Source organism: Martes martes, assembly GCF_963455335.1.
Source record: "Martes martes genome assembly, chromosome: 9".
In the NCBI taxonomy this organism is placed as follows: Eukaryota; Metazoa; Chordata; class Mammalia; order Carnivora; family Mustelidae; genus Martes; species Martes martes.
The window spans coordinates 26,515,365-26,541,309 of NC_137896.1; the positions used below are offsets into that span (position 1 = coordinate 26,515,365).

Sequence of the window (25,945 nt, forward strand, 5' to 3'; positions counted from 1 at the left end):
TGTGATGGGACGCTCACTACCTTTTGACATTGTCCTTTCCATCGCCTGAACACTAGGACTGTGAGAAAGACCTTTTCTCATACTAAGTTCATTTTCCTGTGGTCCCCTGCCCTTTGCACTCCACAGACACATCTACTCCCCTCTACGGGGACAGTACAAATGCCACCCGTCTGCTCTACTCTGAGTTTTTTGTTTCAGATGCCCAGCTGCTGCGACCACCAGATTCTGCTTGTACAGACTTGTACCATGGTGGGGCAGCAGGAAAAAGAACAAGTACACAGACGAATAACCAAAATAATTACAAGCTGCAAAGGAAAAAAAGAACAGGATGAGAATATTGGGGAGATGATGGGAGGATGAGGAAACAGGGAAAGCCTCTCTAAGGAGCTGACATTTGAGCTCAGTCCTGAAGGATGTGAAGGAGTCAGAAGAAGCAGTGGAAAGGCTATTCCAGGCTGCAGCAAGAGAAACTGGGAACAAAGGCACTCAGGCTTTGGACAGGACAACCTGCCAGTTGTCAGGGCATTGACGGTGAGGAGCCTGGGATTGTTTTTAAATTCAGTTCTCAAACACTTTTAAGCAAGGGGTGGTATGATATACTTACATTTTAGTAGACACTTTTACTGAATTAAAATTAACTGAGGGGTTTTCTAGTTCCAGTAGTTCAGCGATTCCCACGTGATAAGGAAATGCCTTCAAGAGACAGACTGCATGGTGGTCCAATGAATGGCTTCCACAATGAGAGGAGGGTTTGAATCTTGGCTATGTGACTGTGGGCAACGGACCTCGTGTCTCTGAGTCTGTTTCTTTTTTTTTTTTTTTTAACTTTTATTTATTTATTTGACAGACAGAGATCACAAGTAGGCAGAGAGGCAGGCAGAGAGAGAGGAGGAAGCAGCCTCCCTGCTAAGCAGAGAGCCTGATGCGGGGCTCTATCCCAGGACCCTGGGATCATGACCTGAGCTGAAAGCAGAGGCTTTAACCCATTGAGCCACCCAGGCGCCCCTCTGAGTCTGTTTCTTTATTTGCAAAGTGGGGTAATAAGTATACCTACATGTTGTGTTAATTGGCTTCAGGTTTGGGAAGCATTTAAATAATATCATAAGGGCTTTCTGGTTGTTAAATAAAACGAAAAAAAAAAAAGGTAAGGACACAGAAAGCAAGAGGATGAATCCTTTCTCATTCTCTTTCACTTCTGACTCCTGCAAGAAGAGAACCCTGGGTCGGTGAACGTGGGTCTTTTAGACACTGGCTACAAAGAGAAAGCAGCCTCAGCCGGATCTGGAGAAGTTGGTTAGGCTCTTGTGTTTACACTATTTGTATTGATAGGCACATTTCTTTATGTCACGTGCTACTGATTTTCCATTTAGTCTGGCTGTCTCAAGTTTCCTTAAAATATTTTTTTTAATGTAAAACAAAAGCAAATAGATTTAATGATTCAAAAACAATGGTCCCTGAAGATGAGATGAAGCCCGCCTGTCCCAAGTGGCCCATATTGTGAAGGAGGCTCTTGATGGGTTTTGACAGATGTTTTTCTAACCTCGGCTCCTCACTGTGCTCTTGGGGAACCAGAGAACCTACTGTGTGTTCTGTGCTTGGCCAAGTCCACCAGGGCACCAGAGGGAATGGGATTCACTCCGGAGACTCTGTCTACATTCTGGTCTGCAGGGAAGGTTCTGGAAAGGGCTGGTGGACTCTCAAATTTGGGGGTTACTGAGGTTCTTCCTGTCTCATCCCTCAGATCCAGTTCCATCCACTGGAAAATTCTGGGACTCCATCTTCCCGTTTACATCTGGATTCTGATCCCTTCTCTGCACTCTGGTCCAGTTCACCAGCCACCATCTGGCCCTGGTGACAGCAGTAGACTCCCCCTCCATCCCCTTCCCATTTCTGCTTCACTCAGCAGCCAGAGCCAGCCCAGGTCTCCCCTCTGCTCAAAGTCTCAAATGGCTCCCAGATCACTTAGAGGGAAAAATCAGTCTTCATCACCTGAGACGCCCTTCTCAAGCTGATGGTGCCCATCTCTCCCACCTCTTCCCCTGTCCAACTCCAGCGTCTATTTGTCCCACGCAGGCTGCCCCCTACCACAGTGACTTTCTTGCTGTTTCTTGGACACACTACGCAGTTTCCTACCTCAGGACCCTTGTACATGCTGTTCCTTCTGCTTAGAACACACTTCCCTCTGATGTCTGCAGGGCTTCTTTCCTCTCTGTTCAAGTGAATGCCCCCAACTCAGAGAAGCCCACCACTTTAACAAAGTCAATATTTTCAATCTTATTCTTTCTTCTTCCCCTGCTCTTTTCTCATAGCATGTATCACTACCAGATACTGCACTTTACACTTTTTACATGTTTCGTGTGTGTTTCTTGCCCATCTCCCCTTGATGGACCTCAAGACGACAGGCATTTCCATCTTTTTTATTCTCTGATGACCCAGCGTGTTTGGGTCATTGGCTGGTGTGTATTTCTGACACCAATTTGAGGGTGCAAGTCCAGGGAGGTGTGTGAAGGTTGGAGGGGCAGTGAGCCCCAGCCCTGCCTAGCTCTGTCTGTGACCCGTTGGTCTCTTCCCTGAGCATGGTTTCCTTCTCTTTCTGCCATCACCCCATCACCCCTTAAGCACAGGACAGGACAGTGAAACTTGCCCTTGGGAAGGGTTTCCAGCTACAGGCAGACCCTCCTCCTACTTCTTCCTCCCCTCCAAGCCTGTGGGGAGGCACAGCCACAACAGATGTACCTTCCATGGAAAATCCTCAAAAGACAGAGGGCCTTAGGGGCAGAACATGCTGGATGTCCTGGGCCACCCTGCTCCCAGCCCCTGTGTCCTCATCTGGAAGGAGGTAAGTGATGAGAGTACACCACCCTTGAAGTTCTATTGTACAGACAAGAAGACTGAGGCTCAGGGCAACGAATCTGTCTCCAGGAGTGCGGGGGGCCACGGTTCCCTCCTCTGTAAGGGGAGGATAATACCTCCTCCCTCCTAAGGTCGTTGGAGGATTAAATGAATTAAATAAAGCCTGTAAGCTCTCAGTGGTGTCTGGCACACAGTAGTGCTCAAGAGATGCTGGCTGCTACAGCAGTTGTCCTGCGAGGTGAACCCGTCCACAGCTAGGAGGTGGCAAAGTCAAGGTTCAAACCCAGGTCTGTAGGAATCTAAAGCGACTCCCTGGCTCACAACCCTGAAACAATGACAATAATAGTAATTGCAACAAGGACACCACCACCGCCATTAATAGCCTTTTCCACCCCATAGGGTCGCTCCAGGGGTTAGAGCAGAAAGCTATCAGGGGACAGCACCTGCCCCGCAGCCACAGCCAGGGCCACGGGCGCCGAGTCTTCCTGTCCTCCGGCTCCCTCCGCAAGGACAGGTTGGCGGCCAGCAGGACCTCCCGCTGGGGGCACCCCCCAATCCCGGGGGCACCCCCCAATCCCGCAGCCTGGGGGGCCAAGCGGGGCCCCTGGGCTGCCCCAGGGAGCCCCCGGGGGTGGGGGAGGCGAGCGCGGCCCTCGGGCTCTAGCAGCAGCCGCGCGGCCTGGAAGACATTACACGGCTGTCGGCCGGGGGGCGTCGCTCGGAGTTCCGGAGGGGGTCCCGGCGGCGGACGCGCCGGGCGAGGGGACGGCTCCGCCACAAAGCGCGCTTTGTTCTGCGCGCCCCCCCGGGAGCTGGAACCAATGGATTGGCGGCAGCTGAGGTCATCCGTCAGGCAGCGCCGGGGGTCAGGCCCGGGGAAGGGGCCGCGAGGGAGGGCCGGGCGGATGGCCGGCGGGGGTCCGTGTGTGCGGGCCGGCGGTTAACCGCTCTGGGGGCGGTCGCCGCGCCGCTTCGTCCTCAGTTTACCCATCTTTCCCAGACGGAAGATAATGTCTGCCCCGTCCACCTGTTGGGACCACCTTGTAAAGCGTGGAAGCCACGATTGTGATGATGGCCTTTCTGAGATGAGCTCTCCCTACCTTCCTGCTCGGTGGGAATGCTGGAGTCCGGATGGGACCGCATGGGCAGAGCAGGCAAGTGGGCAAGCAAGCAACTATGGCTGTAAACACGCATGCGTGCGGGAGGCAGGGATGAAGGCCTTGCAGCCTCTTCTGGCCCAGGGGAGTCAGGGCCTCTGCCTGCTTCCCCACTTTGACCGTGGATGCCAAACTGAGGCTCCCTGGCTTCTCAGGGCTGACAGGTGGAGCTGCCTAACCCCTTAGGATCCTTCCCTGTCTCCCCCCAGTAAGTGTTTTTTCTGACTGGAGGCAGATTAGATCTGAACACTTTTCTCTAACCCCACAAAGCTACATCCCACTTATTCATTCATTCACACCCCCATCTGTGTGTGCTTCAGGGCTCCCGTCCCTACCATCAGATAACTAGGCTTCGAACATTCCATACAGGGTCTGCTGCGGGATGAGACCATCAAGTCCAAGGAGCCCCAGAAATGGCCCAACGTATTTGTGTGTCCCGGAGAAAGGGGTTGTGGCTTTTTTTGGATTCTCAACCATGTTTGTGACCCCAAAAAGGTTAAGAAGCGCTGGCTGGAGTGCAGGGAAGGAAAGAAGTTCCTCCAAGCTCCGCTGGAGGAAAACACCCCTGTAACAGCCACCCTGCAGAGCAATCTGCTTATACCTTAGAAGTCAGAACCTGAGCTATGGGTCAGCAGGCAGTCCCTTTCCCAGCGATACAGCTGAGAAAGAACTTGAGAGTGACATCGGAAGTTGTTTGTAGCAGCAAAGCTGGAAAGCTCAAACTTCCATTAATAGGAGAGTGACTAGGAAAAGTTGATATTCAGACCCTGGGATGCCACATTCAATTAAAAGAATGAGGGGTGCCTGGGTGGCTCAGTGGGTTAAGCCTCTGCCTTTGGCTCAGATCATGATCTCAGGGTCCTGGGATTGGGCCCCACATCAGGCTCTCTGCCCAGCAGGGAGCCTGCTTCACCCTCTCTCTCTGCCTGCCTTTCTGCCTACTTGTGATCTCTCTCTCTCCCTCTGTTAAATAAAAAAATCTTAAAAAAAAAAAAAAAAGAATGAGCCACACCTCCATGGAACTTAGTCATCCAACCAATATTTATTGAACACTTACTATGTTTTGGGCGGTGGGCCTTCAGTGATAAGACAGATCAAGTTTTGCCTGGAGAATAATTTCTAGCTGGTGAGACCGACAGAAACAGACACAAGATCATTTCAGAGAGTGTGATAAATGCCACAAAGAAAATAAAACCGAGGAAGGTGACGGAATGATGGGGGAAGGAGACTGTTTAGACAGAATGGTCAGGGGAGGCCCCTCTGAGGAAGTGACCAGAATGAGGGAGACTCTGGGAGAAGAGCAAAGACAGTTAATGCGGTGGATGGCAAATAGTGGCAAATAATGGAGTGAATGGCACAGTACTGGGCGGGAGAAAGGCAATCTGCAAAATAATGTAAAAAAGAAAAGCATGCTTTATTGTACTTTACACACTACACTACTACAAAGTTAGAAAAAGGTCTGGAAGGGTATATGCCAAAGTCATGAAGGCAACTGTCCCAAATGTGGGGAGGGCAAAGGGACCAGCAGGACTAGGACTCAGTGTGTTTCAGCTTGCCTCTCTTATTTTAATTTTTAATTATTTAGCATTTTATTTATTTTTTTTAAGATTTTATTTATTTATTTGACAGAGAGAGAGATCACAAATAGGCAGAGAGGCAGGCAGAGAGAGAGGGGGAAGCAGGCTCCCTGCCGAGCAGAGAGCCCAATGCGGGGCTCGATCTCAGGACCCTGAGATCATGATGAGCTGAAGGCAGAGGCTCAACCCACTGAGCCACCCAGGTGCCCCTAATTATTTAGCATTTTAATATCTCAGGTTTAAAAGGTGAATCACACACATCTAACTTGTGAAATTAAAAATCATTTTAAGTCTTCTGTGGTGACTGGGGGTGGGTTCCAGGGCAGCAAGGGGCCTAAGGGATCCCTACACACTTTCACTGGACCGGAGTTCCTGGGGGCGGCGGGCAGGGGTTTGTCTGGGTAGGGGACACACAGACTGGGAAGCCCAGAAGAGGCATGTGGCTTAGCCTGAAGTATCCAGAAGCTTCTTGCAAGAGGTACCAGCTTTGCTGAACTTGAGACCATCTGGCTTAGCCGCACCCTCCCGCCCCTCCCCTCCCCCCCCCGACGGTGTAGATTAGAGGAGAGGCCATGATGTAAGATCATAGAGCAGTAGGGAACAGGGTAAATAGAACCTAAAACTCCCAGCCAGGTCTCCTCAAGCCTTTGGCTTCTCTGGGCACCTGATGCACCTCACTCGCAGCCAGGCCCTTCCCTCCAACCCCTTCCCCCAGAACTTGCTCGGCCGCCTGGAGGCCCCGTCCGCTCCGGCCGGCCAGAAAGCAGCGCCACCTCCTGGCTCAAGAGAAAAATGCAGCTCCCAGACCCCACTGAGAGCCATCAGCGGGTTTAAGAACCCTGCTCCTCTTCGACGGGAAGAAATCAGAGAGGGAGACAAACCATGAGAGACTCTGAACTCTAAGAAACAAACAGGGTTGCTAGAGGGGAGGTGGGTGGGAGGATAGGGTAACTGGGTGATGGGCATTAACGAAGGCAATGACTTGATGAGCTCTGGGTGGCGTGTGTAACTGATGAAATCCCTGAAATTTGCAACAGACACTACCGATGTATTCTCTGTTCGCCAATTGAATTTAAATTAAAAAAAAAAAAACATATAATAATAAAAGAATAGCCAATCCCTCCCACTTCAAGTCTGTTTCGCACTGCCCTCTCCCTGTCCAGATGCAGGGCCCTGGTGCTGCCTGCTTGGGTCTTCTCTGTAAGAAGGAAAAGCTTTTTCAGGAAGGGGCGACCATTCTGGTACCCTAGACCCGTGGGTCAGGAGGAGGTAATCACTCACATGAACCAGTGGCATCTCGTGATGGCAGTTTACAAATCCTGCCCTCAGCTTCCTGACCCTTGGTATAAATCTCAGGGGTAGACAGTCCATTTGACAGCTTGGAAAAAACCTCCAGGGAGGGGCTTGTCCAATGTCCTACGACGAACCAGTGGGTGCACAAACTAATCCTGTAACATGGGCTAATCCCGTAACTCAGCCCAATATGAGGAGGGGGTGTCACCATAGTTGAAAATCATGGCCTCAGTCTGCATCAGTGGCCTTAACTTGTGGTCCCTGGACAGCAGCAGCAGAGGCAGCTCCAGGAACTCCTTAGAAGAGCAAACCCACAAGCCCCACTCCAGACCTGCTAAATCAGAGACTCTGGGGGTAGGGCCCAGCCATCCGTGTTTTAGCAAACCTGTTTGAGAACCTAAACCAGCAGTCTGAAGCAATTACACTCCCCCATTTTTATTAAATAAGCTTTTATTTGGGAGTGATTTTTGATCTACAGAAAAGTTGTGAAGAGAGTTAAGAGTGCAAATTCTGCACCCAGCCTACCCCACCATCACTTTACATTTTACACGTACATTTGTCAAAATGAAGAGACTGACATTTGTATGTTATTATTAAGTAAAATCCAGACCTTATTCAGATCTCCAGTTTTCCCAACAATGTCCTGGATATAACGATGCATTTAGGACTACATTCATTTACATTAAATTGGTCACCTCAGTCATCTTTCCCTGGGACAGAGAATGGGCGGGAAAGCTGTTGTCTTGGTTACTAAGCTGGAGAAACTAAGGCTTGAAAACATCCAGGGACTGAGCTCCCTTAGCAGGACAGTGAGAGCAAGGCCTGCCTCACTTTGCACCCTCCCAGGACTCTTGTTTCCAGAAACCCCTTTGGAATGTCTCATCTGGCCTACCCCCATCCCACCACACAGACCATGACAGATGCCCCTGGTAGAGCAGGCCCAGCTCTGGGAGAGATCCACCTGCCCCATCACCTCCTCCCCTAGATTTAAGGGCCAGGACAATGTCTTAGTGATTTCAGCTCAGTCAGATCAAGGTCCGGAGCAAAAAGAGAGAAACGGTATTTTGCTTCTCTGCAACCATTTGTGATTGATAAAAAATGCCACCAATTCTTTGTGGTTGCTCCCAGTAAGAGGCGATTTTGCCAACCCTTGAATCCAGGCCAGCTGTATGATTTGCTCTGATCAAAAGAACTTTGCAAGGGATGTTGTACCAATTCTGGGCCTAGGACTCAAGAAACCTTGCAGCTTCTACTTTTGCTCTCGTGATACTCCGAAGCCATGTCAATAAGCCTGAGCAAACCTGCTGGAGACTGCATGGACAAGAACCAAGTCACCCAGCCTTTGGCCTGCCAAATGCCAGACAACTGAGTGGTGCCATCTTAGACCATCCAGCCCTATCCGAGGTAACAGCTGAGTGTGCACGACCAGCACAACTGTCCCAGTGGGCCCAGCCCAAATTGCAAACCCACAGAACTGTAGGCAAATGAATGACGTGCTTTTAGCGGTCAAGTCTGGAGATGGTCTGTTACATGGCAAAGACTAACTGGTACACAATTCCTTATTTCTCTCTTGGTAGTGGGATTCCAATTTTATTTTAGGAAGCAGTGTGTCAGTCCCAGGAGATGGGCTATGAATGGTCCACTAATTATAACAATTCTGTTCCCTACCATCTTAGCTTTCTTTGCAGCCAGGGGTGGCAATAACTGGTTTGGGCCAAGGAGACCTAGGTAGAAATATGCAGGGGGACAGAACAGGAAACAGCCCTTTGAGAAAGGACTGACTTCATGATAGAAGTTGACAGCTGGCTTGGCCATTCTCTCCCCCAACCTCCACACCTTTCTTCCTTGAACACATCCACGATTCCTAGAGGCACAGCAGCCATCTTTGACCATGAAGTAACAAGCAACGAGGGGAAGGCCAAAAGGAATCAGAGATATGAGACCTGCCTTCGCTGGGGTGCTGAACCAATACCACCTGTCTCCAGAATTCTCTTTGTTTAAGCCACTGTAACCTAGGCTTTCCCTTACTTGCGGCTGAACGTGTTCCACATAATGGGAAATACATGGATGAAAATGTAGAAGGAGGCTTGTCCTTGGGAATCTGGAGCCAGGAACAGGTGGCTCTCCAAACCCATCTCCTTTTCCATTTCATTCTCTCAAGAATACCTCGAGAGCAAAGACAGGACCCCGTTTCCACAGCAGTGGGATCTGGGGCTCCCACATGGTTCAGGAACAAGTCCAAGGTCTTGCAGCTTGTGGAACAGGTGCTCAGAGTCAGACCATCCCCTAGGCACAGAGAAGGCGCCCTGACGGCTTCCTGCATGGTCCAGCGCCTCCAGAGGCTGGGTGTGTCTTCCGGACTCTTGGGAGTGTTGGGAGGTGCCTAGGAGACTGCTATTGTAAGTCCGGGGTGGACGCACCCAGGTACACCCTGAGGTCCGAGAGGGTGGACTGGACAAGCTTGGCAGGGATGGTCTCCCGCTGCAGCTGCTGGTAGGCTGCATAGCGGTGGCAGCCCCCAAAGGAGTAGAAGTAGTCACCGCCCTGGGCCCCTTTGATCCAGAGGACGTCAATAGGGGGGACGCTGTCTGGATCCTCCTGGAGAAGAGGGCACAGTGTCAGTGAGCATGGCACAAGGCTTGGCAGTTTGCGACGCAGACTCCGTTAACCTGCGCTGAGCTCCTACAGGGTATTTGCCGGCTCCCGCTGGCTTGTAAGAGGCAACTGTTAAATATTCAGGAATTTCGTGTGCTGGTTTTCATCAACTTGGTAACTTGAAAATCAGCCATGGTGATTTACATCAGGGAAATGAGCAGATGCTACCAATCAGGGCTTTTTTCCCCCTAGAGACCAGGTTGTTAAACATTTATCAGTTTATTATTATACCAAATACACACTATCTGTTTGGCCTTGTTCTAGACTCTGGGAATAAAGCAGAGGCAGAATGGGACAGCCACAGCCCCTGCCTTCACGGGACTTCGGTCCTGTGGGGCAGATGGAATGAAAAGAGTAAGAGTTGGGAGTGATCTATGCTGAGGACAGTGACACAGGCTGACGGGCCAGGGACGGGCGTCCATGAGGCCTCTCTGAGGTGACAAGGAAGCAGAGACTGAACACAGAGGAGTCGGCTTGGGAAGAGAGACAGGTGGAATGTTTAGAGTCAGACCCTGACTGCCCAGGTTCAAATCTCAGCTCTGCTACTTAACTGGTATGTGATCTTTGACAATGAATCTCTGTGCCTCTGCTGCCCCGTCCATCGAATAGGGATGAAGACAAGAGACCCACCTCATAGAGCTGTTAAGTTATGTGAGCTAACATGTGTAAAGCACTCTGAACAACGCTTGGCACATGGAAAGTGCTCAATAATGTATGCTCTGCACTACCGGAGGGAACAGCATTCCAGGCAGAGGGAACAGCAAATGCGAAAGACCTGAGGCCAGGACAAGTTCACCATGCTGGAGGCAGGGCAAGGAGGCCAGTGTGATCGTACTGGACTCGAGGCTGAGGAGTATAAGAGGTCGGAAACGTCAGCAGGAGCCAGGCTGTACAGGTTGGTTTCTAAGAGCAATGGGTTGGCCCTGGAGTGTTTTAAAGTGAAAAGGTGACGTGATTTGATGACCCTTCTAGAAAGGTGTCATGAGAGAGTAGTTTGGTGGGATGGACAAAGGGGAAGCCAAGGTGAGGCCTTCGCAGGTATCCGGCAGAAGATGCTGGTCCTGGATGAGGATGTGGACGGGACGGGGAGAGGCAGACAGGTTCGGAATATGGCGGCAACTCTGAGGAGGCAGAAGGGCTGAATGTGAGAAGAGAAAGAAAGAATCTAGGTTGACTTCCTGTTAGGGGCCTAAGCAACCAGGTGCAGGGTGGGTAAAGCCTGAGTGAGGTAGGGCAGGGTAGGGGATGGAGCACAGTGGGGAGACCACATTAGGCGAGAGCTGCCTGGAAGGCTTCCCGCCACTGGCCCATGGGTTCACTTTTTTTGTTGTTGAAGATTTTATTTATTTATTTGACAGAGAGACAGAGATCACAAGTAGGCAGAGAGGCAGGCAGAGACAGAGAGGGGGAGGCAGGCTCCCCGCTGAGCAGAGAGACCGATGCAGGGCTTGATCCCAGGACCTTGAGATCATGACTTGAGCAGAAGGCAAAGGCTTAACCCACTGAGCCACCAGGCGCCGCCCCCCACCCCACACTGGGTTCTCTTATTTGATGGATTCATTTATCCATTTATTCCAGAAATGATGAGTAAACAGTAAGGCCCAGTAGGGACAGGAGGGGACTCTGGACCCCAAAACACCTGCATCTAAATTTCAGCTCCTCTGCTGAGCCGCCAGACACCCGGAGCAAATGGGCTCAGCTCTCTAAACACCACTCCTCATCTGTAAAATAGGTGTGGATGCTCGATGGGGCTGCAGGTGGAGTCACGGAGCTGATGCCTGGAAGGCGCAGAGCACAGCCTGTCCGGCAGTGGGGTACAAATGAGAGGCTGGTGCTGGACAGGCCTTGTGCTGGGCACCGGGGGTACAGTGGCAGGTGGGTGGAGTTATGGCCCCCCAAAACGTCCACATCCTAATCCCTGGAGCCTGGGAAGGTAAAGAGGACTTTGCAGACGGAATGAAGTTAAGGTTCTGAGATGGAGAGATTATTCTGGGTTATCCAGATGGGCTAAATGTAATCACTGGCATCCCTGAAAGTGGAAAAGGCAAAAGAGGAGGTCTGATGTCACTTGCTTTGAAGATGCGGGAAAGAAGCCATGAGCCAAAGAACTAGAAGCTGGGAAAGGCCAGGAAAGGGATTCTCCCCAAAAGCCTCCAGAAGGAATGCAGCCGTGCTGACACCTTGATTTTAGCGCCCTGAGACGCATTTTGGACTTCTGAATTATAGAATTATGAACTAATACATTTGTATTGTTTTAAGCCACTGGTTCCTGGTAATTTGTTACAGTTGCCATAGAAAATGAATACATATGGTTAAGCAAAGACAGGCTTGGTTCTTGCCCTCACCCGGCATATGGTTCAAGCATGGAAGACAGGTGTCTAAACAGGCCATTCAAACCCAGTGGGATCAGAGCTGTGCTGGTGAGCAAGCAGGTGTCTGCCCCCCACCCTCACCCCAGGCCACTAACCCGGGAGGGGGCATTAGGGAAGACACTGACACTGGGACAGCAAGACCAAGAAGGAGTTAGAAAGAGTAAAGAAGAGATGGAAGAGTTCCTGGCAGGGCGGGTAGGGGGAAGCCTGTGCAAAGGCTCAGGGGTGGATCCTCCAGGAAAAGCCAGACATCACGCTATGTCAGTGCTGAGGAAACAGCCAGGATATGACCAAAGTCCCTGCTCTTGTGCAGTTGACCCGAGGTGGGGAAGACAGACAATAAAACACAAATATTTAAGTCAGGTGGATAGAAGTGCTTTATGGAGAAATAGCTCGGGTTCAAGGGGAAATCTTGAGAGGCCAGGACAGTGTTAGCAAGGGCAGAGAGGGGGCAGAGGCCTGAACCAAGAAAGCGAGCAGGCCCTGTGGCTATCTGGGGCAGCAGTTCCTGGCAAAAGGTAGAGTGGTACAAACCCTAGGGCTGAACACCATTCTGGGGAGCTGCAGAGGGGTCCGGCGGGGACTTGGGAGTCTCGCGGAGCCACCAAGGGTCGGATGGGGAAAGGTGACGTGATCCCATGCAGGCCTAAGCGGACACACGTTCTTTCCCCCTATAAAGTTCCTGTCAGGATCACTTCCCCATTCTTCAACACCCTCCCTCAATGATGAGGCTAACCCCTGTCCTTTCCAAGGTCCAGTTCCAGCAAGGGCCTCCCAGCAGGCATGACATGTCCAGTCCCACTGCCACGGACTGTGACTGCCAGAAATGACAGCATGGCTTAACTCCAGAGTGTGGTGGCCATGCAGCTGGGCGCTGGAGCCACTCTGTGCCACTTTCAAACTGCCTAACCTTGGACAAGTTACTTAAAGGGGGAAAAAAAAAATCCTCCCGTGCCTCATTTTCCTAGTCTGTGAAAGAGGGGCAGTAGTAGCATCTACCTCACAGGGCTGGCATGAAGCTTAAGCACTTGAAACAGCTCCTGGGCACTGGAAGGGCTATCTTTATAAATAGAGTTAGCGATCGTTTTTTAAATTATCTCCACCAATCTCCGGCCAGTACAAGAGAGGAAAGAGAGGTCCAGAGAGGCCCAGCCCCTTGCTCAAGGTCACACAGCAAATGCCGGGCTCCGGCGCAGCGCCTGGAACCAGTGCTGTCTCGCGTCCAGTGTGACCTCCCTCCTGCGAAGCCCTCCCTCCGGCCCGCCTCCCCGGGCCTCACCCGGATCGTGTCCACGAGGCTCTGCACCTTGGCCGGGTCCAGCACGGACGGCAGCGGCCGGATGAGCACGCTCAGCGGCACGTTGTGCACCGCGGCGATGCAGCCCGAATGGATGCTGCCGCCCTGAGCGCCGCCGCTGGGCCCGGGTCCCCCAGGCGCCCCCCGGCCAATCCCGGCCCCGGCCCTGCCCAGTGCTCCTCCCGCGCGCAGCCCCATCGTTCCTCCGCCGCCGGTGCCGCCGCCGGTGCCGCCGCCGCCGCCGCGCCGCCCGCGAGCTTTAACCCGGGCCGGGCCGTACCACTCCGCGCAGGCGGCGGGGGCGGCCGCCGGGGCGAGCGCGCGTCTTCTCCACCCGGGAGTGGTCTGGCCCCGCGCTCCCCGCGGCCTGCGCGCTGCGGCCCGCGCGGGACTCGGGCTGTCCGCCGGGGGGCGCCCCGCAGCCTCCCCTCCACCGCGTCGCGTCCCGCAGTGGAAGCGCCCGGGCGGGCTGACTCAGGGTGAGTCCGCAGGTTGTGGGGCGGGAGGGGCGCGGCTGACGCGAAGGCCCTGGTGACTCAGGCCCCCGGCGGGGGCGGGGGCGGGGGCGGGGAGGGGCGGCCGGACCTGCCCAGCTAGGATGAGTTGGCAAAACCCGCGGTGCTCGGCTGCCCTGGCCCTCCGTCGGAGCAGTAGCTGGAAGAGCCAAGGAGGTGATTTAAAACTACGATTCGGTGTTGTCAGGCGCTGTTCGGAAGCCTTTGCATGTATATTAACTTATTTCAGTCTCCGAACAACCCCGCGAGATAAGTGTGATTATTATTCCCCTTTTACAGACGGGAAGACTGAGGCACAGTGAGCTTTAAGTGATTCGCCCAAGGTCACGGAGCTAGTAAGTGGCTGAGCCAGGCAGGGTTCAAATCCAGGATGTCTCACTTCAAACTACATTCTGTACCTCACTGCTGGCTGCCTCTTTCCAGCCAAAGTAACTGTCACAGGGAGCCTTCTGGAATGCTGCTGACAATGTGTGGGCACGGCCCTAAACATGCACACATCGCATCTTCATAGCACCACTAAGACGTAGGTGTTAGGGACAGAATTATTGAACTGCTTGTCCAAGGCAGGGCAGCTGAAAATGAAAGCCATCTGAGCCTGTAACCCAGCTTACAGATGTGGACACTGAGGCTGCGGAGTGGGTGGGGTGGGGTGGGTGGTGGTGCCTTGGGTCGGGTCCAGACATGCTGAGTGCCAGCCCCACTCTCTCCCATTCAAAGTCCTCTGAGGCCCCGGTTCAGCACCCAGCGTCCTCTGGGGCCAGGGGGAGGTAGGCAGAGGCTCCTGGTTTAAATTCCAGGTGTTTATCAGCATCTATGGCAACATTAGGACTTTTGCACAGATTTGCCAGGGTTTGGATCCCATTTGGCCACTTCCAAGCTGTGTGGTTTCAGGCAAGTTGCTTAACCTCTCTGAGCCTCAGCGTTCTCTTCTGTTAAGAAGGTGTGGGGAGATGGTGGAACATTTGGAGATAATGGCTGATGGAGGGCAGAGTGGGGGACAAATCCGTGCTTCCAAGACCAGTAACCAAGGAAAGTGACTGGTTTTATCATGAACACCCAGAGTGCTGAAGGAGAGGCCCTATTTGACTGAGAGCATGAGGAAAGGCTCCCTGGGGAGAGGAATTCAAATTGGAAAGTGGCTTGGTCCTGGAAAGGGAGAAGAAAGAAGCAGGTGTAGGCTTTGGAGTCGCTTAAATGGCATGGATTTGAATCCTGACTCCACCACCTACTAAATCGTGTGACTTGAGAGGGTGTGCATGTGTTTGTGTGTGTGCATGTGGTGGTGGGGGGGGGTAACTCACCTTCTCTTGCCTCAGTTTCCTCTCTGGATTGCCAGGGGGAGTAAATGAGAGTAACACACTTAGGGTTTAGAAAGGTACGTGGCACTTGGTTAGTGTTGAATGGAAGGTAGGCATGAAGGACTTTCCAGACACAAGCACAGCTTGAACAAAGGCAAGGAGGTTGGACAGCATCACACCTAGTTGAAAACAGGCATGTCTGGTAAATATAGGTTTATTTGGTTTAGTTTTCCTCCTCTTCACCCTGGTTGGCATCTGCATGGGAATGCCTGTCACCCTCTTAGCTGGAGAAAACCAGAGATGGTACCCACTGTTGGGAGGGGAGGCTGCTACATGAGCTAGTTACTGATACTTTCCGTACCTGAACTCATAACTCTTTCTGATGAGCAATACTGCCTGTCACCCAAAGTTGGTATGGGTGTGAATTGTGAAGGTTTGTATAAGTGCTCTGTGCTCTGTATAATGTCCCATCTGCCATTGTAGGCAGCAGGTTCATAGTTTTTCATCCTCTGTGTTCTGGATTTTAATCCTAGAGCTGCCCCCTGGCAGTCCCAAGATGGCTGCTGTAGCACCGAGCATCACATCGCTGTACAACAACTTTCAGAGGCAGAACTTAGGACATCCCTTTGTGCTTCTTTTTAAGAGTGAAGAAAGCTTAACCAATTATTCCATACCCCTCCACTCCCTGCCGAAGCGACTTTTACTCATATCTCTTTGGCAAGAATTATATCACCTATCCATGCTCAAAACGATCCTTGGCAAGGGGAGTGGAATAAACATAATTGGCTTAGGTTAGTTGGCACTAACTTCTGTGCTCAGGAGGGTCTATTGTCCCCTGAAGTTCATGGCCCCTGATTGCTGAGCAGAACTAGCAAGGTCTGGGGGTGCCTGGGTGGCCCAGTAAGTTAAGCATCCGGCTCTTGATTTTGGCTCAGGTCATGATCTCAGGATCATGAGATCCAGCCCCTGGGAGCAGGCAGGCTCTCCACGCTCAGCGGGGAGTCTGCTTGGGATTCTCTTTCTCTCTCCCTCTGTCTCTCCCCTTGCACATTCATGCTGTCTCTCAAACAAATCTTAAACAAACAACCCCCCCCAAAAAAAAACACACAAAAACACCCTCCCCCAAAGCTAACTGTAACCTAGTTTTCCTATGGGGAACCTTCTTTCCCCACTCTCAGAACTGTGTTGGGGGTCAGATGCCCTGGTGGTGTAGATGGAGGAGAGAGGATCTGGCCAGACCTGCCCAATCAGCAGTTCCTTTATACTGGCCCAGCTGTCCTTTCACCAATGACAGAGACAAGCCTCCCCCTGGAGGTAAGATAAAGGACCTTCCACCGGGGCCAGCGGAAGCCTGGAACTGGAAGTTGGAGAGGTTCTGGCATCTATGCAATATCCTTGTGTTTTCGTTTGGATTCTCCCAAAAGTAGACGCAGAGACAGGGACTGGGTGCAGCTAGTTTATTTGGAAAAAGTTCCAGTTATTACTGCTACAGAACCAACCACTCCAAAATGTAGAGGCATAAAATAATCACTTTCCTATCCCCACAGAGTCTGTGGGTCAAGAATTCAGACAGGGCACAGCAGGGACGGCTTGTCTCTTCTCCACAATGTTTGGGCCACCATCCAGGTGACTCAACAGTGGGGAGTGACTTGATGGCCAGGGCTGGGAGCATCTGGAGGTGACTTCCGTTACCTATCTGTTGGATGGTACTGCCTGGTCAGTAGGTGTAGGGACGCCCACATGTGGCCTCTCCATGTGGCCTGGGCTTCCTCATAGCATGGCGGCTGGCTTCTAAGAGTGAGTGTCCTAAGAGAACCTGGCAGAAACTTCATGGCCTTTTCCAGTCTCGTCTTAGAAGTCATATAGCATCATTTCTGCAGTGTTCTATTTGAGGGAGCTGTCACAAGTGTTTCCCCCCCCACCCCCCGGCTTAAGGGAAGGGGACAGAGACTCCGTCTCTTGATGGAAGGAATAGCAAGGTTCTAAAAGAGCTTGTGGGTGGGAGGTGTTGTTGTGGCCATCTTTGGAACACACATCACTGTAGGAGGCGATGCCAGGAAGTACTGGGGAAGGGAGAAATGCCACTAAAGGGTACGCTGATGAGCAGGTTAACTTTGTGGGGAAGTGGGGCTCACTCCTGCTAGGGCTTCTCTGAAGAAGCATTATGCATCGTGCATCAGAATTGTCCCCCCGAGGGACAGGGGCTGGGTATTTATTCACTGACTCCTGTCCTTCATTGGTGGAGGGTGGCCTGAGGTTGTTACACTTCCCCCGCGGCTGGCTGCTCTGTGCTCAAACTAAGGCATCATCCGAGGACCCAGAAGATGAAGCTACCCGCTTATAGTGTGACCTCAGAGGTGGTCCAAGGGAATTAGGGGCAGGACATCAATAAATTCCTTTTCTGTCCACACCGGCCAGAGTCCTGGTTTGTTGTCTGCAGCTAAAGTCTCTGACTACCTGCTCTCCCCATCCTGCCCCTGGGCTCTCTACTCCTCCCCTTTCATTTTTGACAAAGAATTTCATTCAGCAGGCATTTGGGTCTACAGATGACTGTTCTGAGTGTTTGGGAAGAGGAAAGGATTTCTGTGCCATAAAAGGAACATTACGGGGCACCTGGGTGGCTCAGTGGGTTAATGCCTCTGCCTTCAGCTCAGGTCATGATCCCGGGGTCCTGGGATCGAGCCCCGCATCAGGTTCTCTGCTCTGCAGCGAGCCTGTTTCCCTTCCTCTCTCTCTGCCTGCCTCTCTGCCTACTTGTGATCTCTGTCTGTTGAATAAATAGTAAATAAAATCTTAAGAAAAAAAAAAAGGAACATTACATTTTAGATTCCCCAACCCTGAAATGCTCTTGTCCATTTCTACGTCCAGGATCCTGCCATGTTGCTTGGTCCCATTCTCTCTGTTTTCCTCTTCATCTTGTGTTTGTCACTTCTACCAACCCTTGAGTTTCTTGTTCTTATCTTAGGCAGAAAGTTTGCCTCTCTCTTGTGCAGCTTCAGTGCCTGCTGAAGAGCCCCCCTCTCCGTGGGGTCTTGAGGCAGTTTCATACCTCAGCTGCTTCTCCTTCTCACAAGATGGCTGCCGGTGCCAACCGTGGCAACCTCCTTCACTGCTTATGTCTTAGCTTGGGACATTATACCAAAATACCATAGACTGGTGTTGCTTACACAATAAACATTTATTTCCCACAGTCTTGGGGGCCGGAAGTCTAAGATCAAGGAGTGGTGAACCTCTTCCTGGTTCACAGACTGCTGTCTTCTTGCTGCTCTCCTGTGGGGGAAGGGCAAGGAGCTCTCTGGGCTCTCTGCCTGTAAGGACACTCATCACATTCATGAGGGCCCTGCCTCCCACCTCCACATGCCATCGCACTGAGGATTAGGCTTCCACATATGAATTTTAGGGGGACACAAACTCAGTCCAGAGCAGTTCACATCCAGAAGAGAGACACCCCCCCCCCCACACTTCCTTCCAGCCATGATGGAATTAAAGCTTTTCTCTCCAGTCTGATTGGGATCGCTTGAGTCAGGGTTAATTATGTTCTCCAGGGACAGACCTTGTCTGAGCTGTTTAAGCATGGGTGCTGGCGCCTGTCACCCACCGGGATGACTGGGGTTGGCCCAGAGGAGACCAGTCAGCCACACCCCTGAGGTCAGCCTCCTTTGAGCCACCTGGAGGCACTCAGGGGTGGGTGGACGTCTGGACAGATGTGAGGTTTGTTGATGAGGAAAGTGGGGAGTAAAAGCCTGGGTGTCAGCGTCCAGTCCTCTTGGCCCACGTTTGATTTCCATGGATGTTGTGGTGGGAGGTGCTGTCCAAGCTCTGCTGGCTTCTCAACCCCAGCTCCCTGTGTCATCCACATTTTCCTTCCCTGTGGGAGCTTTGCTCCTTCGCAAGCACATTCCAGAGATGTTAGAGTGTTCATTGATGGGGACAAGAGCTGGTGAATAAAGCCAGTTTTCCATTGTCACAGGTAGACAATTGTGAGAAGTGTTCCAGACCATTTGGAACTTTCCAGACCCTTTTTAAAGACCAGCAGTCCCCAGCCATGTTGTTGCAGTGGTAAGCTCACTAACACCCGCTCTGTCTTATTCTTCTTGCTCCTGGTTCCTGGAATCACCTCCCAGAGGAATGGCCTGCACTCAAGTCTCTGGCTCTGCTACCAGGGTTGGGGTGGGGGGGGCAAGGGGGCAAAACCAGGGCAAAGGGGCAGTTTCACAGGTCATCCCCAAGAGTTCTGCCCCCTGCCTGGGTTAAAATGACCCATCTCTTGCTAGATGCATGACCTGAGGCCAGTCGTCTGTCTGTGCCTCACAGTTTCCTAACCTGCAACATGGCCAAAAGACGGGCACCTAATTCGTAGGGTTGTTGGAAGAATGAAAACAGATGACATAGGTAAAGTCCTTAGAACAGTGCTCAACATGCTGTAAGTGCTCAATAAATATGAGCCATTTGATTACATTTTGAATTAATAATAGATCTTGAAGGTCTCTCCGTGCTTGCACTTCTAGACTCATCTCGATGTATTAGCCAAGATTCTTGTTTGCAAGTGAGGAAAGCCAATGTGAATTAGCTTAATGGAAATGGGGACATTTGGCTCTCTTGACAGCAAGGTGAATCTGGGCCTCAGGGAAAAGTGGGTTCAGAGACTGTGTCCCTCATTTGGCAGAGGGATTACCTACACATGACAGGAACATGGCTGTCAGTGGGGATTATATTTGGCTCTTAGCAAGAGAAGTCTGACAAGAGAGGTTTAAAACACACTAAAGCGTAACCTTTCATGAAAAAGAGTCTGGAAACAGGAAATCTGGGGTTGGGATGGTGGCTTCATGGTTGCTGGGGGCACAGACCCTTTCTATCTGTCTACCCCATCCTTTTAGAGTCGGGCTTTTACTCTCAAAGTCACTTTCTGGAAAAGATTGAGGCTGAAGTGCCCGCCTGAAAGGAGGTAGAAAAGTGGAAAAGCAAGAGGACACGACCCTCCCCCGCTTTAGGGGGCTGTCTCAGAAGTCCCATATAACACTTTTCCTGGCATGTGTTTGGTCAGAAGTTGGTCCCATGGCCACCCCTGGCCACAAAGGCAGCTGGGATATGTAGTTTTCATTCCATGTGGCAGTGTGCTTAGCTAAAATTGGAATGCTCTTACCATGGAATAGAGAGAAGGGATAATGATGAGTAGCTAGCTGGTCTTATGACTCAGAGAGATGAAGACAGGAAATTTCCAAATTCTAGCCAGAGGCCCACATTTGAACCAATCAGCTATGGCCATGAGGGACAGAGACAATTTTTTTTTTTAAAGCATAAGCCACCAATATTGATTATGACTTAAATGTATATAGTTCATTAAAAAATAATCATCATTCATCTGTTATTGGCTAGACATTGTGCTATATCTAGGGGCTTTAGTGATGAGCAAAAAGACTCTTCGCTCTCAGTCTCATGAAGTTTACAGTCTAGTGGAGGAGACAGATAATGACCAAATAATCACATGGATTAATGGAAAAGTGTACACTGATGGTAAGTGCTACAGATGAACATCATGTGACCCCTTGAGGGGAGATGAAGAATGGAAAAGGCGTTAACTAGTAAGGGTGGTAGTGACAGTGGTGCAGAGGGAGTATATATTACTGGTGGAGAGAACAGTTTATGCAAAGGCCCTGTGGCAGGAGAGAGTAAAATGCTGAAAAGAGGCACCTGGTCCCATAGTTGAAGATTCAGCTGGAATGATGCAAAGAGCCACACCAGAGAAGGCTTTAAAAGTCACCCTAAGTGTGTTCCACTCCCTCTCTCCCTCCAGAGGAAGACATTGAAGTGTTTTAGGCAGGGAAGTGGGGGTGGTGGGTGGTAGTGATATGATCAGAAAAAAATCCTGCATTTTTAAAAAGAACCCTGTTGCTGCTGTGAAGAGAGGAAGGAGGTGGGGGAGGCGGAATGGATCCAGAGAGACCAGTGAGAAGGCTGGTCCAGGGAAGAGATGGTGGGAGCTGTGGACTGGGATGGGGACTGAGAACATGGAGAGGAACAACACCAGAAGCTGGTGTCAGACTGGATGCTAGGATGGGGAGACAGAGGTGGGAGAGATGACTTCTGGGTTTTTTGGGCTGCAAGACTGGATGGGTGCTGGTGCTATCCATGGAGGTGGGGGAAGCACATCGCAGCCTCAGACTTGGCTGGTCTGTGCCTTTGGGATATGGAAGAGGAGGTGGCCTGCAGGCAGATACGGATTTGCAGCTTGGAGAGGAGGTTAGAACTGAAAATGTAAATCTGCTAATCTGCCTGTGGGTGGAAATGGAAGCCATGGGTTTCATGAGAGTACAGTGAGAGGAGGAGAGTCTAGGAGAGAACCTTGCGGAATGCAAAGGATACGAGAAGGAACGAGAACGGGGTTCCTTCCTTGGGTGTAGGAACATGAGTCCGCCAAGACGCTAGGTGGAGCAGCCAGACAGGTGTGAGGAGAACGAGAGTTGAGTCATGGAGGGCTCTGAGAGAGCCGTGAAAAGCAGCCTGGAACGTGTTGCCAGTTGGGTAGCAGGCCTGATCCAGCTGACTTAAACAATAAAGACACTCAGGTCACACACCATGAAGTCTCGAGGCAGCATACCAAGTGGGCTTCAGGGCAGTTTTTTTGGCACTCTGGGATGTCATCTGGGATGTGGGCTTTTTCTGTCCCTTTGCTTTGCTGTCCAGGGTGTGGGCATCAGGCTAAGGCTGGTTCCCTTCTTGATCACAAGATGATATGCTTCCCTGTTCAAGTTCAGGGAGAAGAGAGACTTGGCTTCCTTTCTCTTAAGAAGGAGAAGTGAACTTTCCTGAAAGATTCCAGTGAGCCTCTCCTCAAGCTTCATTGGCCAGAACTGAGTCAGAGACCGACCCATTTATCAGCCCATGGGGGACAGGATTACTTTTCGACTGATCTGGACCCCCCTTAAACTGATGTTCGGTTCCCAAATTGCATGGCTGCCTGTCAAGGAGGGAAGGATGGGAGCTAGATAGTGGGTACCCACAGTCATCCCCACCTCCCTCTAGGGTGCCTTCTGTATTGTATGTATGAGTTAAAAACTACATCTCTCAGACTTCCCTGCAGCAAGGATAATGACAGTGAACTCGGCTCAGCCGATTAGATGCTCTCCTATGAGTGGCGGAAATGGGCAGGTGCCATTTTCTTAGAACCTTGTCTCTGGCTGCTGGCACGGTGGTCATGGAGGCCCGAGGTTTTCTGTAACCGGGTACCAGCGTTGAGCTGCCAGCACAGTGGGAGACAGGAGACAGTTTGAAAGGCAGTGGTTGGGGGGACACCTGGGTGGCTCAGTTGGTTAAGTGGCTGCCTTTGGCTTGGGTCATGATCCCAGGGTCCTGGGATCAAGTCCTGCATCGGCTCCTTGCTTGGCAGAGAGCCTGCTTCTCTCTCTCCCTCTGCCTTCTGCTCTGCCTATTTGTACTCTTTATCTGTGTTAAATGAATAAAACCTTAAAAAAAAAATGGCAGTGGTGGGGGCCTCCTGATCCTTGGGTCCCACCAATAGTGCTGTGTTCTTGAGCTCGGTAGTTCCATGAGCTGCCGGATGCCCGTGTCTGGTTTTGGAAGAAGCGGCAGCTCCCCTGGCGGGCCAGTTCTGTGGGGATGTTCTAGGGGTCTAGCAGAGGGCTCTCCCCTTCAGTCCTTTCAGCAAATATTTCAGCAGCCAGTTCCCTGTGTCAAACACTTTCTGCTTTAAGGGGATTTAATATAGGGAATGAGATGTTTATAAAATGTGGGTCTAGCGTGGGCTCTGCCCCTTGGATCTGAAGCAGACGTAAGTGATGCAACTTTGGGTCAGAAGCAGTGGGTAGCCACAGACGACGGTGTGTGGCCGGCAAAGGAAGGCGCCCCACTGGAGATCTGGCAGGGGCCCAAATCACTCTCATTGCTGCAGTCGCAAAGCACATTGCTCAGATTATAGCCACCTGTCCAGGGGTGTGCGAACGGAGAGGCAGACGGGCACCAGGCTGCCGGTCTTAACATTGAGTGTACTGCCCACAAAAGGAGGAATCCCACAAGGTGGCCCCAGGGGAGACGGAGTTCCAGCCCGTCGCCTGGCATCCAGTCTCCAGAGCACATGGGCCTCACCTCTCCATGGCTCCATTCTGGGGGGTGCAGTTGAGTAGCATGCTGTGATGGTCCCCAGTGAGATTTTTAGTAAGGCAAGGACCTATGTGTATTTTGAAAGAACACCAAGGCAGCTGGCCAGGAGGATGGATCGGTTGTTCAGCATCCTCGTGGACACTTTTGAAGACAAGCCATTCACTGGCTCAAGGGACAGTTTACTGTTTTGGGACAACTTTGCCTGCTGAACCAAAGTTGACCTTTTGGCATGCATGTACTTGCTCAGGTGTGACCAAAAGGGCCGGCCAGAGACTCAGCCGAAGCAGCAGAGGATGAAGTGGGGGAAGAAATAGGGGTTGTAAACTGGCTGTCAAGAGACAACTCTAGCTCACTGTTATATTCGTTTGGCAGGTAGAGTTAACTTGAATTCTTTAAGGTGAGACACAGTCTCTCCTGTTAAGTCACAGTTTCCAACAGTCCTTAATGAAAGGAAACTGTTTCATTCATGCTATTAATCTGGTTCTTGAAATCTTTGAGTTTGCAACGCCAGTATTTGAGGAATATTTAGGACTGAGGAATGCCTGGGAGTCTGTGGATGTCAAAGGACACCCTCCCCCAGCCCTTCCTACCCACTCCCCACTTTGGGGGGTGGGGGGGGCAGCTACAGGGCATTCAGGCTAGAGGGAGGGAAATGGAGTGGAAAAAAAAAATCTAGCTGCAATCAACAAGATTAATAGAAAACAAACAGGATTAATATGTTTAAAAAATGTAAAAAGGAAAAAAGAAAAAAAAGTCCAGCTGCCTCTCAGATGCCACCCCTGCCCACACTCCTCCCCAATGACAAGGCCTAGAGGCACTGGTGAGTGGCCAAAGTCCCTTTAATATCCCTGAATTGCGTTACAAGTAATACTGCTGGAGGTGAGGAAGGGACAGGGGTCTGGGGTGCGACATGGGGGGGGAGGAGGGAGGGGGAGCGCCAAGCGCTCATACAAAATATGGCCAAAAGGCTTAGCATGCATGGAAAATTATTGCTGTCGGAAGTTCCTATTTACAGGGTCAACACCCTCCGTAATTGCTTCTGTGACCCATCTCCCTCCCCCACATCCCTGCTGCCTCCCTTCCCCAGGCTGCCTGGAGCTTTGAGAAGCCCTAGAGAAGTGCCCCTGCTCCAGCGGCCCCTCCAGTCTCCACCCTCCTTTGTGGCTGAGGGGAGAGAGGGAGGGTAGGAGAGTCCAGGACTCCTGCCCCCAGAGCTGGGCGCCTAGTGATGGGGCAGAGGCGTGTGCTTAGTTAAAGCAGAGGGGGCCAGGGCCTGTGAGCGTGGAGGTGTGTGCTTCGGTCCTCGCCCGGGCATGCAAAAGCGCGGCGGGGGAGGTAGTGGCGGCCAACGTGGGGCGGCTGGCAGCCCCGGCCCCTCTGCCCGGGAGAGTTGCATAGACATGGCCGGGAGGGAGCGCTCCTCCCGGGAGCGGAGTGGGCCGGAGGCCCCAGTGGGGTCCGGGGCTCAGTCGGTCCCTGGAACCTGGGGTCCCTCAAGAAGAGGAATAAATAGGAAATGAATTGAGGAGGTTCCTCTCTGCGGTCTCCCTGGACTGGGAGTGGAAGGCTCAGGAGGGTGGGGACCTGCCCCATGACTGGACCTCCTCATACAGCTCACCCCCCAAGTGTAGGGTCAGCAGGCTATCCCTCCCATTCTCGTGCCCCCTTCCCCAGAGAGTTCAGGCTCTGATGAGGGTGAGGCTCCTCCCTCACTCCCCATATGGGGTGTGTGGTGGGGGGACAGCCTTCTATGGCCTTTGCTGTCCCTCTCCTTGCCTGGCTCCCTGGCCTCCCAGTCCAGCTGGGGAAGCCAGACCATCCCTGGGTGAGGCCAAGAGATTAAATATAATAATAAATAGGTAAATAATAAATAAACAAATAAATAACTAGAGAGGCCCAGCCAGACAGGGGGAAGGGCATTTGTGAGGTGCCCCAGACTCTCCCCCCAACAAATAAGGAGGGGTACCTGTAGTCCTGGGGGTGGGGGAAAGTGCTCAGAGAATCTGGGGAGAGGGCAGCTGGAGGCTGGAAGCCCAGGGAGGGGCTGTCCTGGGGTGAGAGGAGGACTACATTAGGGGGCAGGGCCTGAACTGCCCCTCAAGTCTGCCCCAGGTCAGGTGAACTCAAAGGGGTGAGAGTTGCTGGAGGGATGAAGGGGTCTGGAGAGAATAGGGGGTGGGAGTGGTTGAGAAGGCCCCAGGACTGAAGAGAGTGGGAAATACATGTGAGCATAGTGTAGGGGGGATGTGAATGACTGGACCTAAGGCCGGGTTACAGAGGGAATCAGGGACAGACTGGGGACTCCAAAGAGGGGTGAGGATTCAGTCCCTAGATGGGCACACATACAGCAAGACTCGGCATAGGCCGAAGGAGGGTCTGGGGTTGAAATGTGGCCTGGGAGCTGCAGGGCCTGTGTACCGCGTGGATGGGAAAACCAGGACAGACGTGAGAGTCAAAGGTAGGTTTGGGCTTTAGACTGGGGTTCCGATAAAGGAATAGTAGGAGAGACTCAGCTGAGAATCGAAAGGAAAGGTCTGAACGTTGATAGGGGAGAGGTGCGGGGTCTGGGAGAGGGCGGGAGAACATTCCGGCTCTGGGGCCCGGGAGAGGTGCGGACCTGGTGCCTGAGTTGGGAGCCTTGAGGGCGGGTACAGGGGGTCAAGGTCCGAGTCTGGGGATGGAAAGGACGATGTGGTCATGTGGTCGGGGTAAGGGCGGGGGGAGCCAGTGCGGGAGGTGAGTGGTGGGTCTGGGGACGGGAGAGGAAGGTTCCGGGCTGGGAGTGGGGGTGGGGGTGGGGGAGGGTTGTT

The 25,945-nt window shown here is 52.0% G+C and overlaps 1 protein-coding gene across 1 annotated transcript; it reads right to left on the reverse strand.

Moving 5' to 3' along the window:
- Positions 1-7,318: 7,318 nt before the first annotated feature.
- SRXN1 (sulfiredoxin 1) lies at positions 7,319-13,536 on the reverse strand. The gene is made up of 2 exons (XM_080814453.1): positions 13,187-13,536; positions 7,319-9,478 (listed from the first exon to the last, which is right to left on the reverse strand). Exons 1-2 carry the CDS (start codon positions 13,400-13,402, stop codon positions 9,275-9,277), a joined length of 420 nt encoding a protein of 139 aa, XP_080670579.1. The 5' UTR covers positions 13,403-13,536; the 3' UTR covers positions 7,319-9,274.
- Between the last annotated feature and the right edge of the window lie 12,409 nt (positions 13,537-25,945).

What these genes read in the sequence shown, in the direction of transcription:
- SRXN1 (XM_080814453.1), bottom strand. Translation starts at nt 13,402, where the DNA reads ATGGGGCTGCGCGCGGGAGGAGCACTGGGCAGGGCCGGGGCCGGGATT. An exon ending in GCCTCGTGGACACGATCCGG is followed by an intron (nt 9,479 to 13,186) that starts GTGAGGCCCGGG and finishes CCTCTTCTCCAG; the next exon opens with GAGGATCCAGACAGCGTCCC.